Here is a 20,165-nt window from a genome sequence, read left to right on the forward strand (position 1 = left end):
TGGCACGTGAGCACCGCAATGCATTGTGGTCATTGTTGTCTCACACTTACTGCGTTTGTGATTTGACGAAAGACGTGTAAAGCGGATACTCAAACTAAACTTTCAGAATAAAGACTAGCTGTAAAGGAATGGTGTCGAAACCACATATAATTTTACTCACTATCTATCCAAATTAAATACCGTTATATTTTTACATTCTTTATTTCTGCTTGTGCCCGTCGAAGGGCGGATCCGAGTCGGAATAATGCTTTTATTCAGAAAGCTTTAAACGGAAGCTTTGTGTTTCCTGTTTCGTTTGGTCGCAGCAGTCGAATAGCCAACATGGACGACACGAAAACATGGCCAGAAGTGGAGAAAGCAGCAGCGGAGAAGAGACGTGAACTGGTTTTGCAAGGTCCTACAGCCAACACGAAAATTTCATCATACGGGGGACTTCCACCTGCCATTTATTCCCTCACGCTGCTCAATTATCTCGAGGTGAGCCAGTGCCCGAGTTTGACGGAGCTCCACGAGGACATCCAGTCCCTGACAAACCTTCAGAGTCTTATCCTGTGCAGGAATAAACTCTCATGCATCCCGGATGTCATCAGCAATCTCAAGTCCCTCAAGGTTTTGGACCTGTCCGCGAACAACCTCGTCCTTTTACCGGATGGAATCACGCTGTTACGCGAGCTAACCACTTTGAACGTGAGCTGTAACCGTTTGGAAGCTCTTCCGGACGGACTGAGCCACTGTGTCAAGCTTTGCAGCATCAACATGTCCAAAAACTGCATCACCGGCTTCCCGAGCGATCTCTACTCTGAGCGCATGGATCTGCTCAGCACACTCGTGGCCTCGGACAATGCCATCGTGGAGCTCGGCACGGATATTCACAAGTTAGCAGCGCTGAAGGTGAATCACTAAAAGTCTCGCGGCGATCACAAAAAACGTTGTTTATTACTGTATATGTACGCCCATTAGTGACAAAGATACTGTATATGTGCGTCCATTAGTGACAAAGAAGCGACCAGAGTTAAGGAGGCTCACATTTGTAGGAAGCAATTATTTGATTGCCATCGGTGAACTAGTACGCTCTTCATCAGCGCTAGTATAATTACGCTTTTCCCACTACTAGTGCCACTGTTGACCGACTAGTATGCATTTCAATCTTACTAGTAAAGTATTGCACTATTACAGTAATCCCTCGTTTATCGCGGTTAATGGGGACCAAACCCGCCCGCAATAAACGAAAATCCGCGAAGTAGCGACCAATAAACATATGCAGGTTAAAAAAACAGTCTGCGAGAAGCTGCAAAACAACAGTGAGTCAGATAGAGCAACATATACAGTACTGTACTCATTGTCTATATATATATATATATATATATATATAAAACCTTTCATTGATATGAATATGTTTGAAAAAAAAAACGCGATTCACCGAAGCCGCAATAAACGAACCATGAAATAGCGAGGGATTACTGTAATAGTAATACTGTCAGGCCCAAACGGTAGGCAGGTGTCACACACCAGTGCCCTGCATTAGGCTAAGATGAAAAGGAAGTAAGTTGTGTGCACGTTCCCACTTTTCTACCACTGCGTTGTGTTATCAGTGCATCACGCATTCTTCAACCAGGAAAAAGAAAAATCAATTTATTTAATATTATATTCATTATCTATCTAAAATTACTTTTTTATACATAGTTATTTTCCTTCGAATGATGAGTAATTTACATGCAAATGTGTTATTTTTATTAAGTGAAATTGTAATATGAAAAAAAGTTCACCACAATAATGTTGAAATTAATGGAACATTGGCAGCACTGTAATGTTATTCAGATTATCAAAGAAAAAACAATTTTACAAGAAAGTCATTTTATGAGGAAAAGTCAATGCTGTATGAAAAAAGGTTAATAAAAGAATAAGTCATAATTTCTTGAGCAGTTCCTATACAGCGGTGGTTGTTTTAAGTACTCTATAAATACAGTTGAGTTGAGAAAAAAGTGATCAGAAGTAAATCATAATATTACAAGAAATAAATAACGAATGCGAGGTAGAGGTCATGCAATGTGAGAAGAATAAATATACAACATAGTCACAATATTGCAAGGGGAAAAATACAGTTATAGTATTGTGTGAACCCAGTTGCTCTTGATGCTTCATCATCAGTAGGTGAATGAGGTAACAGTGTGAAGCTTTGAGTACCTGAGGTAGAAAAGTGCAATTCAAGTGACAGCCCATTTAGCATTTACCATTTGGCCACTAACATTGTTATAAAATAGCATTATCATGAGAATTCTCCAATGCAGTTCCTACCAGCATGTGAAGTTGCTCCTTTATTTCAAAGTGCTCAAGTCTATCTGTGACCTTGATGTAGTTCTACTCGTGTCCGCCATTTCAGGTGCTAGACCTCTCAAACAACCAGCTGAGCGACATCCCGTCCAGTCTGAGCGACTGCCCCAAGCTAAAGGAGATCAACTTCAGAGGCAACAAGCTGAATGACAAGCGCCTGGAGAAGATGGTGAACGGCTGCCAGACAAAGTCCATTCTCGACTACCTCCGAGGGAAAGGAAGGCAGGGAGAGGAGAGAGGTGATGTGGATAGGGGGAGGGGCGTGAATGACAGGAAAAGGAAGCAAAAGAAGAAGAGGGAGGAAGAACAAGATGAGTTGGAAGAAATCAACAAGATGGTGGTGAGGGTTCTCCATGTTTCCGACACGCCTGATGCGCTCACAGTCAGAGTGAGCGCGGAGGTGAAGGATGTACGGCCTTACTTGGTGTGCTGTGTGGTCAGAGGCATGATCCTGAAACCTGGAAATTCTCTCAAAAGGTTCCTGGTGGCGCAGGTAGGTCGACTCGGTATAAATCAGGATGTGTTTAAGCAAAACAGGCATTGGCAGGATGTGTTTAAGCAAAACAGGCATTGGCAGCAGCCTAATTGTGAGCCCCAATTAGTTCAGGTACGATTATCTTGCTTTTAATTTTTTTCAACATTTGTTATCCTTCCCTAAGACAAAACTTCATGATGACATATGTGGAAAGAGGACCATCGCGACCATCGCCACTCATGATGTACAGCTTCTCAAAGCTCCACTGGCGTATGATGCCAAACCTCCCACGCAGCTCAAAGTAGGCGAATATCTAACCCTGTCCAATTCTCACAGTGAAAAAAAAACCTCATCAAAGTCTTATCAGATCAGATTAGGAGCTAGTTCTTTCCCTCCTCTTCAGATCGTGCCGCTGGGTCGGAGGGAGATGACAGCCGTCGAGCTGATAAGGCATCTTCAGCTGGATGCTGACGAGCTGAGGAAGCAAAAGAAGAGGCAGAACGTCACTGGTCTTCACAAGTCAGTCTTGAAAGCGTCACACACAACATCCGTGTCACAATTCTGAGAGGGTGTGCGCACTTATGATATGACCAACTTACACATAAGTTGGTTATTTTTACTTCTAATTATTCTGAATATTTCAATTGAGTTATAAGGGATTTATCACACTAACTTGGCATTTGAACAGAGGTGAATAGGCTTTTTAAATTCCTGTGATCCTCTTTTTGCAGCTTATCCAATATATTTCTCAATTATGTCTGACATGTCACAATGTCCATTTTTTTTTCAATTTGAATAAAGGCAATACATGCTTACCACCTTGTTCCAGATACCTGCAGCTTCTGCAAGGAAAAGCACTGTATCCCTGTATTGTGGATGCAGAGGGCCACGTGATCTCATTCCCACCCATCACAAACAGTGAGAAAACCAAGGTGGGTCATTCACGCGATATCGGATTTACAAAAGTGTAAAGGAGCGCAGTGAAAACTGTCCAGCATGGTTTACCTAAATAATTTCCTGCTTGTCCTCAACAGATCAAGAAGACAACCAAAGAATTGTTCTTGGAAGTGACGAGCGCAAATAGTCTGCAGACCTGTAAAGATGTTATGGACGCTCTGATTGCAGTAAGCTTTTTTTGCTGAAATGTCAAAGTTTTAAGAATTTTATACTTTGTGGTAAATTGGAATGTGGTCCCAGTAGCTTTATTTTGCCTACGACTTCCACTGCAGATTTGTCGACGAGACGTATTTAGATGATGCTCATTTGAAGTCAAAAATACTTCTTTAATAAAACACATTAAAAGCACTGTCGGGGTGCACACGCTGCAGTAATCTGGCCTCAGTATTATTGTCTTAACTGCTGCAATATGTCTTTACAATATAATTTAACCGTGCACTTTGATCTTTTCTGTCGTGTGTGTGTGTTGGGTTAGGACCCATGTCTGCATTTTGGGCCAATCGTGTGCTTGCTCTGAAAAGCAAAAATGTAGTACTTCTCATGCTGACCTCAGTTGGCCTGTTACTGTTTCCTTGCAGAAAATGGCAGAGTTGAATAAGTTCACGGTCGAGCATCACGAGGAAGCAGGGTCTGACGAAGAAGGGGACGCACCACCAGGCCAGACAACCAGCACGGATTCCTCCAGTGAATTGATCATCCAGCAGGTCCGAACTGTTGACCAGGATGGGAACTTGAAGGTGGTCTACCCATCCAAGACAGACCTCTCCAAAGACATCCCCAACTTGACAGTCATCTGGTAGTGCCGTAATTCCGTTTTTCACGAGGGTTGAGCTCCTAAAATGCAACGAACTGGACAACCCTCCCAATTTTTTTTTTTTTTTTATAATCCTGAAATCCCCCTCACACTTAAACCCCATTCGAGACATTTGCTGTAACTCATTTTAAAGTTGATGTATCCGTGAAGATACAAACAAAAGCTGTTGTAATTACAATGCAAACTCAATAGTTTCCATCTTAAACTGAACAATAGATTGTGCACCAGAGCAAGAATGTAATGCAGCACCTGGTATCTTTCCATTGACACTCAATTGCATTTTTTTTTGCGGTCATGGCAACCAAACTGTCCCCTTGCTGCCCTACGTTTGCAGCTTTTTTGAGTAAAATTCAATAAGCACACTGCATCTATGAATAAAGATTATGTTTCAAGTAGAAATTCCAAAGGCCGCAAAATGAACTGCGATATTATATTTCACACGATTCAAAGATTGTCACATGAACATGCATTTTAACATTGCTAACCCATACAGTTTTCAAAGATGCCCAGTGTAATGGTGAGCAACTGGAATTAAACTCCCTTTCAATGAAAATAAAGATGAATATGTAATGTTAAAGCTCTCATAAAAGTCATGGTTCAGTTTGTTGGATTTGTCATTTGATTTAAATTAGCAAACATGTTGAAGTGACTTTTTTAATATTGCTGCAATCCTGTGGAAGTGAAGCGCTGAATACTTAGCAGGTTAACTACAGTGAAACATGCAGAACAGGTTGTTTGTTGCTGAGGTAATGAAGCAACGAGCCTTGTGTCTCAAGTATTTTTATTGGAAAAAAAAAATGAACAGTGATGTCTGACCCAATCACTTAAGAGTATTGGGACAGTTGCACCATGCACTCAAACAGCTGTCAATGCCACCACTTTAGAAATGTTGCCCAGGATCTGCAAAGAAAAAAAGTGATTTGAGCAATTACTTGGATGAGGGAAATTATACACGTTGCACTTAAGTCAACCTCATCGTCCATTTTGCAAATAAATGCGCTACAAACTTTCAAAAATAAATTTCTGCATTGTGCTGGTTACCGATGCAAACATTAGAAGCAACTGCAAATTCCAGCATTTTGCTTTAACAAATATACCTCTACTTACGATACAAACTACTTACAGTGACACGTGTAAGAAACTTCCAAATACTTGTAGGTGCCTTCACAGGGTTCTCCAAACACGTCTCTACTGGCCATGATCCTGCAGCTTTTTTTCCCATTGCACCTATTGAAAAAAAAAAAAAAAAGTTATTGTACTCCACTCCTGCACAAGTGTGTCAGAAAGTGGCAACTGCTACACAGCAAAGATTTTAGCATCGTTTCATTCTAGAATCAAGTGGACAATTATCCCAACTGACAAAGAACAAGGCAGGTTCCATCTTGACCAATTGGTCACAAAATTAACAATTCATTCAAGCCTTAGTGCCTAGCAAAGGGAAGCCTAAGCAGCCCCTTGCCTGTGTAGAAGATGTTTGAACCGCATTCTGTCCTTGTTTTCTACCAATGAAAATACCCAATTAATTGTGATTAAAACCAGCTGCCATTTCTTTCCAAGTTTAGTGGCATACCTCATGGCGACAATGTCAGTTGGGTGCACACATTGGACGTTTTGGATCTCGCTTCGAGGCTTTTGTCTGGCGCACGTCGTCTGGTCTCTGCGCCCGAAGTCAGCACCAAAGACAAAAATAACTTGTCCATGCTCTAGCAGCAAGATCATTGAAAATGTGATGAGACAAAAAGTCCAAGAATGCTCAATAGAAATTCTTCACACGTTCAGTCTTACCACAATACAAATGCGCCTCCGATTCTTCACACACCACGCAAGTAACTGTTGAGCAAATTAAAACAATTACCCGGTAGGTATGAAATTCACTCATGGTGGCATGCAGGTGACTACCTGCAGGTAAGCAGGAGAAGTTGGTCTGCAAATATTTGAAGGTGTCAACACAGGGATCAGGGGTGCGGAAGTCATCAATGGCCACTTCACACATTGACTTTCCATCGCAGCTGTAGACAAACTGGGTTACTCAGAAGAAAGTCAGCAGCTGAAGCACAAACCCCATCTTTACAAGCAATTACCACAAAAGGTGATTTGACATAATGCCACTATTCTACATCGTGCAGACACCAATTTGAAACACGAAAACAATTTATAGTGCTTCGTTTTGGCCAGAGGTGAGCTGGGGTAAATCTCAAGTGGATTTTAGGAATGAAGCAAAGTACACCCTGGACATCAGCAAACTGTACTTAGAAAATCCACACTTGACAATGACTGCCATGTGGGAAGAAGCCGGAATATGGAGAAAATTTACAAATCACACGAACTGGGCTCGAGTCAAACGCATACTACCATCGACAGTGAGGCAGCCATTCAATTAATCTTGCAGCTCCGGTAGAACGTTGGTCAAGAGTTTAATAAAGCTTTTGAAACGTTTCAGTGCAGATTCCCAGAAAAAAAAAAAGCCAGTTCCACTTTCATTGATGCAAACATCACTCCCAATTCACCTTTAGTAAAATGCAGTGATGGCTTCAACGCATCCAGCATTGTTTAAAAGAAGATACTGCAACTATAATCCACTCAGTAGAAGACAAACATTAACCGCGACACTCTCCAGACAAGCCCAAGGTGTACCTTTTCTTAATTTGCTCAGTCGTGCCGGGCCGAGAACACTTTACGTTCGCTAGCTCCCGCGGCGATTTGCCCTCAGTGCAGATATGAGAGTTCGCACGACCGTACAAAGCCTGCCGCACGGTGATCACGCCATGATCTGCGAAGGGAGAGATGGCAGGAAACACAAAACCGTACTCGAGTTGCACCCATTGCCCATTATGTACGTGGGGGACAAAGCTCTCGTTTAACCTGAACTTTCTTTCAATGAAAGCGTCATTTTAAAAGACAACCATTGTGAAGGTCTGATAAACAACATTTAAAAGTCTTACCACAGTGTAGATGATGGATGTTCATCGGATACCAATCACAAGTAGTCACTTGCTCGCCATGATTAACTGTAAAAGCTGATGTGAATTCGTAAACAGATTGTTCAGAAAACGGAGGCTAGCGGATATGTTGAACATTCAATTTGACAGTCACCTGCTGGGAAAAGACTCATTGCCGTAAGCACTGCCAAAAAAATAAGTAAAACTGACAGAATGGCCTAATTATTTCTTTCACGCAATGTGGTACTTTGTGTTGAGATTATAATGCCATTTAAGAGACAGACGCTGCTCTCTACAATTTTATTTTGAGGTTAAGGTAGCAACCATCACCTAACTCTAAGTGAATACTCATATTACTGTACTAAGTAGGACATAATTTTTTTCCCCACAATCCAGTCTAACACTAACAATGCTCACATGACAACGTTTTTTAATGAAAGCAAGGCTTCCATTCAATCTGGTAATCAACAGCCACAGCCCCTGACCATTTCAGCCGTGTTGAATGTTCTGAACAAAGTTTGTAATTGGTTTCATTTATTCTTGAATAAAATAATGGCCTGGGTTTTGACACCCCCCCCCCCCTCAAAAAAATAAATTAAAAGGCCGATAGGCCACTATTTTAGGAGTGTGAAGGCTATCCAGCAGGATCGCACAGAAGGGAGGTATGACCACATTTTTAAGAAACACGAACTACATAATCCATGTTTGGACATAAACTTTGACACTCACCTGATGTTTGGAGCAAACTGGTTGCTGCCAGCACTGGAAAACAAACATTTTAGTCAAAGAAAGAACAGTCATGGATATTTTTTTTAAGAGCAAATCAATTCATTCTGGTGTTCCCTCTAATGCAAGGTGGTTTGTCAATGACACAAAAGTGCACATGAGAGTAAAACTATTTCAAGGGGAAAAGTTAAAATCTGCTCATATCATACAACGAAATACACTTCTCTGACTACAACAGTCAAAAACACACATTGATTCCGCCCCATCATCCCTCCTCATTTCAGAAACAAATTTGTTTCAGCAGTGACTACTCACACAGCACGGCACTGAGTCTGAAGCAGTAGGAATCCATGTTAGGCAAAACCCAAGCTGAAACACTCGTACAATGACTGGAAGCGGACCACTTAAATTTATAGTGACTGCAAGTGTCATGTAGCCAATCACATAGACCGCTGAAGACCTCCTACAAGTCGGTGTCGGAGGCGGGGCTTCTAATTAGCAGATGGGCTGCAAGCCTTGCAGTCACTATAAAGACAAGCGATCCGCTTCCAATATTTGTGTTACAGACTGGGTTGTGTGAAACATGGACTCCTACTCCTTCAGACTTACTGCAGCGCTTTGTGAGTATTTCACTGATGAAACAAATCTGTTTCAGGAATGAGGAGGAATGATGGGGAAGAAGCAACGTGTGTGAAATAGTTTCACACTGATGTGCCCCTGTGTCGTATCATTGACAACCCACCTTGCACTAAGGCAGACATGTCCAGCTGCGGGCCTGGAGGACCACTGTCCTGCCCGTTTTCCAGCTCTCCCGCCTGCAACACACCTGATCCAGATGATCAGCTCATCGGCTAGCTCTGAAGCAGCATTGGAACAATCCTGATGATTTGAATCAGGTGTGTTGCTCCTGGGAGAGCTGGAAAACGGGCAGGGCAGCGGCCATTGAGGACCGACTTTGGACACCCCTGCGCTAAGGGAAAACTAGAATGAAATGATTTGCTCTCAAAATATGCCGATGGCCTTTCTTTGATAATGATGATCTTTGTTTTCCAGGGCTGACAGCAACCGGTTTGCTCCTCACAACAGGTGACTGTCAAAGTTTGCCCAATATTCATTGGGTAGTTCCTGTCTTTAAAAAAATGGTACCAATTTTTAATCTTTGCAGTGGCTGATGTGGACCGAGTGACCACCTGTGATAATAATGTGTGGCAAGTCCACCGCTTATACTGTGGTAAGACTTGAGCCTGTCGTCTTAAAACCTTCACTGACTTAGTTTTTTTGGGGGGGTTTTCCTAGACTCTTATTTCAGATTAACTTTACTCCATGTTGATTGCTGTCTGTCTTTGTGTGACAGATCGTGGCGTAATCAATGTGACGGACTCTTTGTATGGTCGCTCAAACTCGCTGGTCTGCGCTGAGGGTAAATCTAATAAACGGCTGGCCAACACAAAGTGCAGTCAGCAAGGCACTGTGGACAAAGTCAAGACGAGGTATGCATCGGGCCAGAGTTGTGAGAAACTTGCTTCTTTTGTTCAGAGTTTTTTTTTTTTTTGTGCGCGCAGTTGCAATGGCAAGAAATCATGTGAATTGGGCTTGAGTGGTTTCCGCACTCCTGATCCCTGTGTTGGCACCTTCAAATATTTGCAGACCAACTTTACCTGCCTGGAAGCAAGTATGTCTCCTACATGCTAGAAAGACTGTACAGAATTCCAGAACTAATCTTGACTTTACCTCCTCAGATACTGTGGTGACTTGTGAGGGATCTGTGGCACACCTGTATTGTGGTAAGAACTTTTTATATTGTGCAGAGTCAAACCTCAGCGTAACTAATTCGTCCTTTTGTTTTGAGGTGACCTAGTAAATGCTGATATGATACAGAATTTTTGTAAATGGAAAATTTAGCCAAACTTGCCCCATTTTGTTAATGTCATGCGCTTGGATGCTCTCATGAGCCATTATCTGACGTGGATAATGTTTGACAAAAAATGGCATGTTGAACAGATGTGTACACACACCAAAAACGCTTGTCCCATTGAACCGTGCTAGATATGGCTATGCTTGTCATCGTTAATGGCACAAATATGGCTACCATGTTACTTACCCCTGCCAATATGGCTGTCACATTGGCACGTTTAGCCTGTTCCACTTTATAGTTTTTCTGTTCTGGAACTAAAACACTTTGAAAACTACATTTACCAAAGGAGCTTTTGAGATGGCTGGACACTTTCTGTCCATTAAATCCACTGATTCCGGGTATATCAAATAAGATGAAAGTGGCTGGAGAACCAAATCAATGTCAACTCTCTATTTCCATCACCAAAATTCTTTCCCCTCATCTCAACGGCAGGTATGGGACACGTTATTACCATCTATGGGGCAGACTACGGCCGCCGCGACCAGACCACATGCTCATACAGAAGGGCCCCTCGTGAGCTAAAAAACGTCACATGCCTGCAGCCAACTCCCCTTGTTGCCCAAATGTACAGAAACACATTTTTTTTTTCTCTTCCCTATCCCTGAAATTAAGCCCCTTTTCTTCACTCATAGGTGCAACGGGAAATTCAGCTGTTCAGTCACAGCCAGCAATGCAGTGTTCACAGACCCATGTAAGGGCATCTACAAGTACTTGGAGATTTCCTACGCCTGTAAATGTAAGTAGGTGGTAGCCAATTTGGCACCTGAACGTTATCTTGATGGTACAAAATTCATGATTGTATTTTAGCTGCATTCAAGAGGGGTCAATGTTGTCATGTGAATATTAAAAGCCGACCACAAAGCTGTATGTGTTGAGGCTTTTTCAGATCACAGTATTCAAAGGTTTTTTTTGTTTTTAAACAAATTTTATGGATATAGCAAATCTCAAAGCATTTATTGGACTCTAGCTTGCACTGATTTTTCTTCCTCTTCCCAGATCCTGAGGCTAGTCACCAGGAACTCCTATGAACTGTACTGCCATTTGGTGTGGATTCCATTAGTTTCATTGCAGCGTGCTGCATGTTTAACTCTTTGTACTTGTATTCATGTGAAAATAAAACTATTTCAAAATGATGCCTCAAGGTTTCGTGGAGACAATTTGCTGTATTAGCCTGTGGGAACTTGAATGCATACACAAAGACAAATATTTCACTTGTTCTCAAGTTGGCTCATGTTTGGTGCATGTAGCCATGGCAGGGTCGGCAACCCAAAATGTTGAAAGAGTTGGCACAAAAAAAACATAGTGGTACCTCTACTGATGAACATCTCTTCATACGAAAGTTGCAAAATGTTTCAACAGGAAAATATTGCCTCTTGTTCCAAAAAAAATTTCAAAATGGGGAAAGGTAAAATTAGTCTGGCTTGCTATTCGCAGCTCCGAGTTTCCTGAACGCAACATGCTTATAGCTGCTCAACTATTGGCCTTTACTGAGCATCATCCTATTGGCTAAGGGGTATTTTTACTGTGTCTTGTGTTGTCTATGCAGCGTCTTCATTCGCCCTTCGGGCCATGAGGTGTTCTGGTAGTTTTACTTAAATGTGAATCACCTAGAAAAAGTGTTCACCAGTCAGGTGATAGCTCACTATGCTGATGTTTGACTTGGACATTTTCGAAGGATTTTGAAAGCTGACAAAAGCAAAAGTCCTCAGATCAGTTCTTAATAAAATGCCAGGCAAAAACTACTGAGAATATGGACTAAAGAGGGCAAAAAACAAGGATGCAGTTAAGTTAAATGACCATTTTTATTCTTAGTTTTTTTTACATGGACAACTGTAATGTGCAATAATTTAATTGTAACGTGTATTTATGTATTTTGATGCATTTTTATGCTTTAAGAAACGTTTAAATTTGTGGGGTGGGCTTGGAACGAATTGGGGCATTTCCATGGAAAACTCTATAATTTTCTAGTTCAAAAATTTCTTCCAGAACCAATTAATTTCATAAGTAGAGGTACCAGTCCAAAGCCGCAAAAAATTAAAAGCCTTATAATGAAGGCAACACATGCTGGATGTATATTAGCCTACTATCAAAATAACTAAGTTGGCTACAAATACACAATGAGCCTTCATGATTAAATATTTTTTTTCCCTGTCGGCAGGGGTGCCCAACCTTTTATGACCGACGATCTACTTTTCGATCAACCAACCTCCCGAGATCGAACTGTTCCCGCACACGCGCGCATACCATAATGAGCGACAGCAATCACAATCACGGACGGCCCCTTAAGTGAACGAGGCATGGGACGCACTTTTGCAGCGTGTTAACTATCTTACCTCACGTGCACAGTTTAAAAATGCTTCTCTCATCCCTCCAGATTCCCATTCTTTGTACCCTCGGTTAATTGTACATGAAACGCCGGGTTTTTTTTAATTAATTTTTTTTACACAGCCCCCTGCCGGGTATCCCGTCTTGCTAATCGAAATGTGTGTCGCAGGCTGATGACGCAATTCCTCGTTGAGCGAAATGTTGAAAGTAACATTTATTCTACACATTTTTACAGCATTGGAAAACTTTAAGAATATTTGTGTCATGTTTGTCCTCCTACAGAAACTATATTAAAACAAAAAATTGATTTCCCTCCCCCATCTTTTTCCATTTTCAACATTTTTGAAAAAGCTCCAGGGAGCCACTAGGACGGCGCTAAAGAGACTCAAGTTGCCGACCCCCGAACGATGGTGTATCGGCCATGATACAGCAGGGACGCGAGGAAGGGAGGCTCTTGGTGGGCCAAGGGATGCCCCATTGTCAATGTTTTTGTTTTTCATGTGTTTGTTGGTGTAACCCTCTTTGAGGCCTTTCAAAGTGGTACGACTGCGATCCTTGTGAGGAAAAATGTATTCGAAAATGGATGAATGGATAACATAATCAAGATAAAAAAATCACCTTACTGGATGAAAGGGTGTACATGGACATTTACTCACAGTTTTTCATGTCAATGAACTGTGTGTTCACGCACTTCATACATATTTATTCTATACATCCACCAATGTCAAGAAAACAAGCAATAACGTCAAGCTTGTCACGTGTATCAGGAAAACGGGAGCATATCAGGCAAAATGAAGGGTACAATCATCTTTGGTGTGAAAAACCGATTTCGAAAATTCTTGTCATTCTCGTAATGTAGACCAGTGTCACATAGCCAATCACACAGACCGCTAAAGACCTCCTACAAGTCGGTGTCAGAGGCGGGGCTTCTAATTAGCAGATGGGCTGCAAGCCTTGCAGTCACTATAAAAACAAGTGATCCGCTTCCGATTGTTACAGACTGGGCTGTGTGAAACATGGATTCCTACCGCTTCAGACTTAGTGCTGTGCTGTGTGAGTATTCACTGATGGAAAAAAAAAATCTGTTTTGAATCTATAGACTGTTTCAGGAATGAGAAGGGATGATAGGGCAGAATCTATATTAATGTGTGTTTTTGACTGTTGTACTCAGAGAGGTGAATTTAATTGTATGGTATAAGCACAGGATTTAACTTTCCTCTCGAAATAGTTTCACACTGATGTGCCCCTCTGTTGTGTCATTGACAAACCACCTTGCATTAGAGGGAAAACCAGAATGAATTGATTTGCTCTAAAAAAATGTCCACGGCTGTTCTTTGACTAAAATGTTTGTTTTCCAGTGCTGGCAGCAACCGGTTTGCTCCTTACAGCAGGTGACTGTCAAAGTATATGTGCAATATGCATTGTGTAGTTTCAGTTTAAAAAAAATAAAATCATACCCATTTTTAATCTTTGCAGTTTCTGATTCTGTGGACCGAGTGACCACCTGTGATAATAATGTGTGGCAAGTCCATCGCTTGTACTGCGGTATGACTTGAGCCAGTCTGATTAAAATCTTTGCTCACTTAAACTTCTCTGACTTCCTAAAGCGTCAAAGTTCAGGTTAACTTTGCTGTTTGTCTTGGTGTGACAGATCGTGGCGTAATCAATGTGACGGACTCTTTGTATGGTCGCTCAAACTCTCTGGTCTGTGCTGAGGGCAAATCTAATAAACGGCTGGCCAACACAACGTGCAATCAGCAAGGCACCATGGACAAAGTCAAGACGAGGTATGCATCGGGCCCAGAGTTGTGAGAAGCTTGTTTTGTTCAGATAAATGTATCTTTTTTTTTTTTTTTAATTGTCCCCAGCGAAGTGTGCTTTTCGTACGACCAATGAGCACAAGTGTGGTGGGAAAATAATGCTTTAGTTGAATGAGAGATAATAATAAAAATCGAGATCTGAAATCTCATTTCTCCCCAGGCTAATTTTTGTAACAAATTGAAAGGGTTGATGTGGGGGGGTTTTGTTTTGTTTTCTGCGCAGGTGCAATGGCAAGAAATCATGTGAATTGGGCTTGCATGCTTTCCGCACTCCTGATCCCTGTGTTGGCACCTTCAAATATTTGCAGACCAACTTTACCTGCCTGGAAGCAAGTATGTCTCCTACATGCTTGAAAGACTGTACAGAGTTCCACAACTGATCTTGCCTTTACCTCCATAGTTACTGTGGTGACTTGTGAGGGGTCCGTGGCATACTTGTATTGTGGTAAGAACTTTTTTTTTTTGGAGAGTAAAACTTGAGCGGAACTAATTGGTCTTTTTTTTGTTGTCGTTTTGGGGTTATTATAAATGGAAAATGGAGCCATACTTGCCCCATTTCGTAAATGGCATGCCCTTAGATGCTCTCATGAGCCATTATCTGACGTGGGTAATGTTTGGCAAATGGCATGTTCAACAGATGTCTACACACACCAAAAACACTTGTGCCATTAAACCGCGCTAGATATGGCTATGCTTGTCGTCGTTAATGGCACAAATATGGCTACCATGTTATTTACCCTTGCCAATATGGCTGGCACGTTTAGCCTGTTCCACTTCACAGTTTTTCTGTTCTGGAACCAAAAGACTTTGAGAACCACAGTACCAAAGGGGCTTTTGGCTGGACACTTTGTGTCCATTAAATCCAGAGCGCATTGATTCTGGATATGTCAAATCAAGATTAAAGTAGTTAAGCAATAAAAGCCCTTAAAATAAAATTGATGTAAACTCCATTTCCATCACCAACATTCGTTCCCTTCATCTCAACGGCAGGTATGGGACACGTTATTACCATCTATGGTGCAGACTACGGACGCCGCGACCAGACCACATGCTCATACAGAAGGGCCCCTCGTGAGCTAAAAAACGTCACATGCCTGCAGCCAACTGCCCTTGTTGCCCAAATGTACAGTAGCACAATTTTTTTTTCCTCCTCTCCCCTGTTCCTGAAGTTAAGCCCCTTTCCCTCATTTATAGGTGCAATGGGAAATTCAGCTGTTCAGTCACAGCCAGCAATGCAGTGTTCACAGACCCATGTAAAGGCACCTACAAGTACTTGGAGATTTCCTACGCCTGTAAATGTAAGTAGGTGGTTGCCAATCGGGCACCTGAAGGTTATTGCTATTGTACAAAATTCATGATTGTATTTTAGCTGCATTCAAAAGTGGTCAATGTAATGTGAATATTTAAATAGGCTACGTCGTTCAGAGTTGAGCTTGCACTGACTTTTCTCTCTCCACAGCTCCTGAGGCTCATCACCAGGATCTCCTCTAAATGACTATTTGATTCCATTCGAACATCTGTCGTTGCAATGTGCTGATGTTTAACTCTTATTAAATTGAAAATAAAATTGTTTCAAAATGATGCCTCAAGGTTTGGAGACTATTTGCTGTATTAGCCTGTGTGAACTTAAAGGCACGCACCAATAAATATTTCACTTTTAATTTAAAATGGTTGTCAAGTTGGGCTCACAACTTTGCATGTGCAGCTATTGTGTAATGGAAAGTATTTTCAACAATGGTATGCCCTTGAAATATTTTGTACATTTTCCCATTAATCTCAAAATTAAAATTTGAGAAACCTGTTAATTTAAACAAAGAGCAAATCTGTCAATCTGAGGTTTCAGGGTCTCTTTTGGATTAGTAATACAATGGCACCTGAATTTGCTTTAACTCAATGTAAGTTGAACATTTGTGGCTGAAATAAATGAAAATGCAATAAATCTATTCCAGACCCCAAAATGCAACAAAAACTGAACTGAAGAAATACTCGACTCGTATTGAGCACTTTAAAATGGCCACCGTTGTATACAAAATGCTGGACATGGAGCAAAGGTATATACAAAACTAAGAGCACAAAAACAAACTAAAATCGAGTCAAAAGCCAAAGAATATGAATGAGTTCTGAGATGAGTTTTAAACATGGGCAGCGAGGGGTCTTGCCGAACGTTCAGTGGGAGGCCATTCCAAAGAGAGGGACCAGCAACAGAAAAGGCTTGATCCCGTCAGAGTCGTCGCTTAGTTCTTGGTACCTCTGTCTGGTCCACAGACATGAGGCACCGGGCAGGTGTGTTGGGGTTGAGAAGTTCAGAGAGGTAAGGTGCAGCCAGGCCATTTAAAGATTTGAAAACAGGATCTTTAAAAAGAACTCTAAAATGTATCGGGAGACAGTGAAGAGATGCCAGAGCAGGAGTTATGTGCTCCCTCTTACCAGTGCCAGTCAAGAGGTGAGTAGCAGCATTCTGTACCAACTGGAGATGTTTAGTGGAGGATTGGTTGACTCCAAAGTGCATTACAGTAACCAGCTGGGATGTGACAAAGGCATGACTTACTGTTTCAAAGTGCTCTTAAGGGCAGGCTTTAGCTCGCTGCCTCAGGTGAAAGACGCTGGATTGAACAGCACCAATTTGCCAGTCCAGTTGAAGACCCAAGTTTGAGGGCTCAAGTCTACAGGATGGGATGTACAAGGGCTACTGGGACCAAATGCTTCCACCATCTTTTCCTTGAAATTCAGTGCCATTCAGGTCTTTATTTTCTCCAGACAAGATAAAAATTCCCATTGAGAGTCTTTTTTGCTTAGGGGGACATAGATCTGACAGTACCTACAAGTGATTATTGCAGTTTAACTGAAAGTGGGGTCAGGTCCATTCGAAAGTCTTCCATTTCAATTTTTGGCCAACATGTCAAACATCCTTAAGCATTTTTTTTTTTAAACCTTGTACAATATCCTCAATGGAAACATACCTGCACGCTTAATGATGCACATGCTTTAGTCAGTCACTTTTCTGTGAAAAGTCAACCACTGAAGTTCAAGTCGAGACACCTCAGGGCTTGACACTGCACCCACCTATTCTCGATCAATAGGCGGGGTACACGCTGAACTGGTTGCTAGCCAATCACAGGGCACACCTAGCTGGTCATGAATTAAATGTGAGCCCAACTTGATAAGTATTTGACTAAAAAGTTAAGTATTTGTCTGTTGGTGTAGTGTACATTCTAGTGCACACAGGCTAATACAGCAAATTGTCTCCACCAAACCTTGAGGCATCATTTTGAAACAATGTTTTATTTTCACATGAATACAAGTACAGAGAGTTCAACATGCAGCATGTTGCAATGGCAGACACTCAAATGGAATCCACACCAAATTGCAGTACACCCTGGTGACTCACCTTAGGAGCTGTAGAGAGAAAAGTCAGTGCAAGCTGAAGTTTAATGAATGCTGCGATACATAACACAATTAGCTTAAAAAAAAAGGAATACTGTCAGCTTAAAAGCCCCTACACATCGTTTGAAGGCTGGCCTTTAATGGGAAGCCATTTTAATAGTCACATAACATTGGCCCCTCTTGAATGCAGCTAAAATACTACAGAGATGACCTCAAGGTGCCAAATAGGCTACCACCTACTTACGTTTACAGGCGTAGGAAATCTCCAAGTACTTGTAGGTGCCTATACATGGGTCTGTGAACACTGCATTGCTGGCTGTGACGGAACAGCTGAATTTCCCGTTGCACCTATGAATAAGGAAAAGGGGTTTAGTTTCAGAAATGTGAGAGGGGGGGGGGGAGTTTGTGCTACTGTACATTTGGGCAACAAGGGGAGTTGGGTGTAGACATGTGATGTTTTTTTAGCCCATGAGGGGCCCTTCTGTATGAGCATGTGGTCTTGTCGCGGCGTCCATAGTCTGCCCCATAGGTGGCAATAACACGTCCCATACCTGCCGTTGAGATGAGGGGAAAGAATGTTGGTGGTGGGAATGGAGAGTTGATTGTACAATAAAATCTGTCACTTGAATCTTGATTGAGATGCTCTGAAGTTAACAGACAGAGTGTCCAGCCAGCTCAAAAGCCCCTTTGGTACTGTGGTTTCCAAAGTCTTAGTTCAAGAATTAAATAAAACTAGAGTGGAACAGGCTAAATGGCACCAATCAAAGGTAATGCGTAACCATATCTATGATGTTTAATGGTGCAAGCCATTTTGCTGTGTGGCCACACATCTGTTGAACATGCCATTTTTGTCAAGCATCATCAATATCATCAGGCAGGTTTGGCCTAATTTTCATGAACAATAATTCTATTCAGTATTGGCATTTACTAGGCCCTCTAGAAAAAAAAAAAAACATTAGCCCGTTACACGGAGCGCAATACAAACTTCTGCTACCAAAATACATTTTAAAAAAAGTTCTTACCACAATACAAGTGTGCCACGGACCCCTCACAAGTTATCACAGTAACTGTCGGAGTAAAGTCAATTAGTTCTGGAATTCTGTACAGTCTTTCTAGCATGTAGGAGACATACTTGCTTCCAGGCAGGTAAAGTTGGTCTGCAAATATTTGAAGGTGCCAACACAGGGATCGGGAGTACGGAAACCACTCAGGCCCAATTCACATGATTTCTTGCCATTGCAACTGCGTGCAAAAAACAAACAAACACATCAGCCCTTTCAAGTTGTTCCAAAAATTAGCCTGTGGGAGAAATGTATTTTCAGATCCTTTTATACATTTTCTTAAGCTAAATCCTCTACTCAATGAAAGCACCATTTTCACAGCATGCGTGTGCTCATTGGTCACATGACCAGCACACACACACATCTGGGCCATTATTTAAAAAACAAAACGACATTTCTGAACAAAACGGGTTTCTCACAACTCTGGCCTGATGCGTACCTCGTCTTGACTTTGTCCACGGTGCCTTGCTGACTGCACTTTGTGTTGGCCAGTCGTTTATTAGATTTGCCCTCAGCGCAGACCAGCGAGTTTGAGCGACCATACAAAGAGTCCGTCACATTGATTACGCCACGATCTGCCACGCCAAGACAGACAGCAATCAACATGGAGTAAAGTTAATCTGAACATGAATCTTTAGGAAGTTAAAGAACTAAGTCAGTCACAGTTTTAATCAGACTGGCTCAAGTCTTACCGCAGTATAAACGGTGGACTTGCCACACATTATTATCACAAGTGGTCACTTGGTCCACATAATCAGCAACTGCAAAGATTAAAAATTGGTACAAGTTATTTTTTTAAGAACAGGAACTACCCAATGCACATTAGACAAAAACTTTGACACTCACCTGCTGCGTGGAGCAAACAGGTTGTTGCCAGCACTGGAAAACAAAGATTATCTTTATTTTCAAAGAATGGCCATGAGCATTTTTTGAGAGCAAATTATTTCATTCCGTTTTTCCCTCTCGTGCAAGGTGGTTTGTCAATGACAAAACACAGGTGCATATCAGGGTGAAACTATTTTGAGGGAAAGGTTAAATCCTGCTCATACAATAAAATTTACCTTTCTGACAACAGTCAAAAACACAAATTAATATTGATTCTGCCCCATCATCGCTTCTCATTCCTGAAACAGTCTATAGATTCGAAACAGATTTTTTTTTTTTTTTTTCTCATCAGTGAATACTCACGCAGCACAGCACTAAGTCTGAAGCAGTAGGACTCCATGTTTCACACAGCCCAGTCGGTAACAATTGGAAGCGGATCACTTGTCTTTATAGTGACTGCAAGGCTTGCAGCCCATCTTCTAATTAGAAGCCCCGCCTCCGACACCAACTGTGTAATTGGCTACGTAACACTGGTCAACATTACGAGAATGACAAGAATTTTCGAGATCAGTTTTTCGCACCGAAGACAATGG

At 41.7% G+C, this 20,165-nt stretch overlaps 4 protein-coding genes and 1 pseudogene across 5 annotated transcripts; 3 read left to right on the plus strand and 2 right to left on the minus strand.

Annotated features, from left to right (window-relative positions):
- Nucleotides 1-285: 285 nt before the first annotated feature.
- On the plus strand, nucleotides 286-5,154 carry lrrc47 (leucine rich repeat containing 47). The gene is made up of 7 exons (XM_086107953.1): nucleotides 286-891; nucleotides 2,381-2,824; nucleotides 2,991-3,107; nucleotides 3,210-3,325; nucleotides 3,636-3,738; nucleotides 3,841-3,930; nucleotides 4,342-5,154. The coding sequence occupies exons 1-7, from the start codon at nucleotides 322-324 to the stop codon at nucleotides 4,561-4,563; spliced, it is 1,662 nt and encodes a 553-aa protein (XP_085964079.1). The 5' UTR covers nucleotides 286-321; the 3' UTR covers nucleotides 4,564-5,154.
- A 187-nt stretch (nucleotides 5,155-5,341) lies between these two features.
- LOC147210286 (L-rhamnose-binding lectin SML-like) lies at nucleotides 5,342-8,659 on the minus strand. Of its 2 annotated transcripts, XM_086107997.1 has the most exons (9): nucleotides 8,558-8,659; nucleotides 8,246-8,278; nucleotides 7,520-7,594; nucleotides 7,212-7,347; nucleotides 6,477-6,586; nucleotides 6,363-6,407; nucleotides 6,148-6,280; nucleotides 5,701-5,804; nucleotides 5,342-5,477 (listed from the first exon to the last, which is right to left on the minus strand). In XM_086107997.1, exons 1-9 carry the CDS (start codon nucleotides 8,592-8,594, stop codon nucleotides 5,458-5,460), a joined length of 693 nt encoding a protein of 230 aa, XP_085964123.1. In that variant the 5' UTR covers nucleotides 8,595-8,659; the 3' UTR covers nucleotides 5,342-5,457. The 2 variants fall into 2 exon arrangements, with proteins under 2 accessions (XP_085964123.1, XP_085964133.1); XM_086108007.1 differs by lacking the exon at nucleotides 6,148-6,280.
- Nucleotides 8,660-8,813: 154 nt separating this feature from the next.
- Nucleotides 8,814-11,216, plus strand: LOC147210287 (L-rhamnose-binding lectin SML-like). The gene is made up of 9 exons (XM_086107987.1): nucleotides 8,814-8,862; nucleotides 9,296-9,328; nucleotides 9,408-9,473; nucleotides 9,597-9,732; nucleotides 9,805-9,914; nucleotides 9,982-10,026; nucleotides 10,590-10,722; nucleotides 10,790-10,893; nucleotides 11,154-11,216. Exons 1-9 carry the CDS (start codon nucleotides 8,826-8,828, stop codon nucleotides 11,183-11,185), a joined length of 696 nt encoding a protein of 231 aa, XP_085964113.1. The 5' UTR covers nucleotides 8,814-8,825; the 3' UTR covers nucleotides 11,186-11,216.
- A 2,282-nt stretch (nucleotides 11,217-13,498) lies between these two features.
- On the plus strand, nucleotides 13,499-15,793 carry LOC147210288 (L-rhamnose-binding lectin SML-like). Its single transcript, XM_086129285.1, has 8 exons — nucleotides 13,499-13,535; nucleotides 13,959-14,027; nucleotides 14,134-14,269; nucleotides 14,526-14,635; nucleotides 14,703-14,747; nucleotides 15,293-15,425; nucleotides 15,497-15,600; nucleotides 15,762-15,793. The coding sequence occupies exons 1-8, from the start codon at nucleotides 13,499-13,501 to the stop codon at nucleotides 15,791-15,793; spliced, it is 666 nt and encodes a 221-aa protein (XP_085985411.1).
- A 2,005-nt stretch (nucleotides 15,794-17,798) lies between these two features.
- LOC147210289 (L-rhamnose-binding lectin SML-like) lies at nucleotides 17,799-19,972 on the minus strand (annotated as a pseudogene).
- Nucleotides 19,973-20,165: the final 193 nt, after the last annotated feature.

Source organism: Hippocampus guttulatus, chromosome 1, assembly GCF_054856545.1.
Source record: "Hippocampus guttulatus isolate MCC_2025c chromosome 1, RoL_Hgut_1.0, whole genome shotgun sequence".
Taxonomy (NCBI): domain Eukaryota; kingdom Metazoa; phylum Chordata; class Actinopteri; order Syngnathiformes; family Syngnathidae; genus Hippocampus; species Hippocampus guttulatus.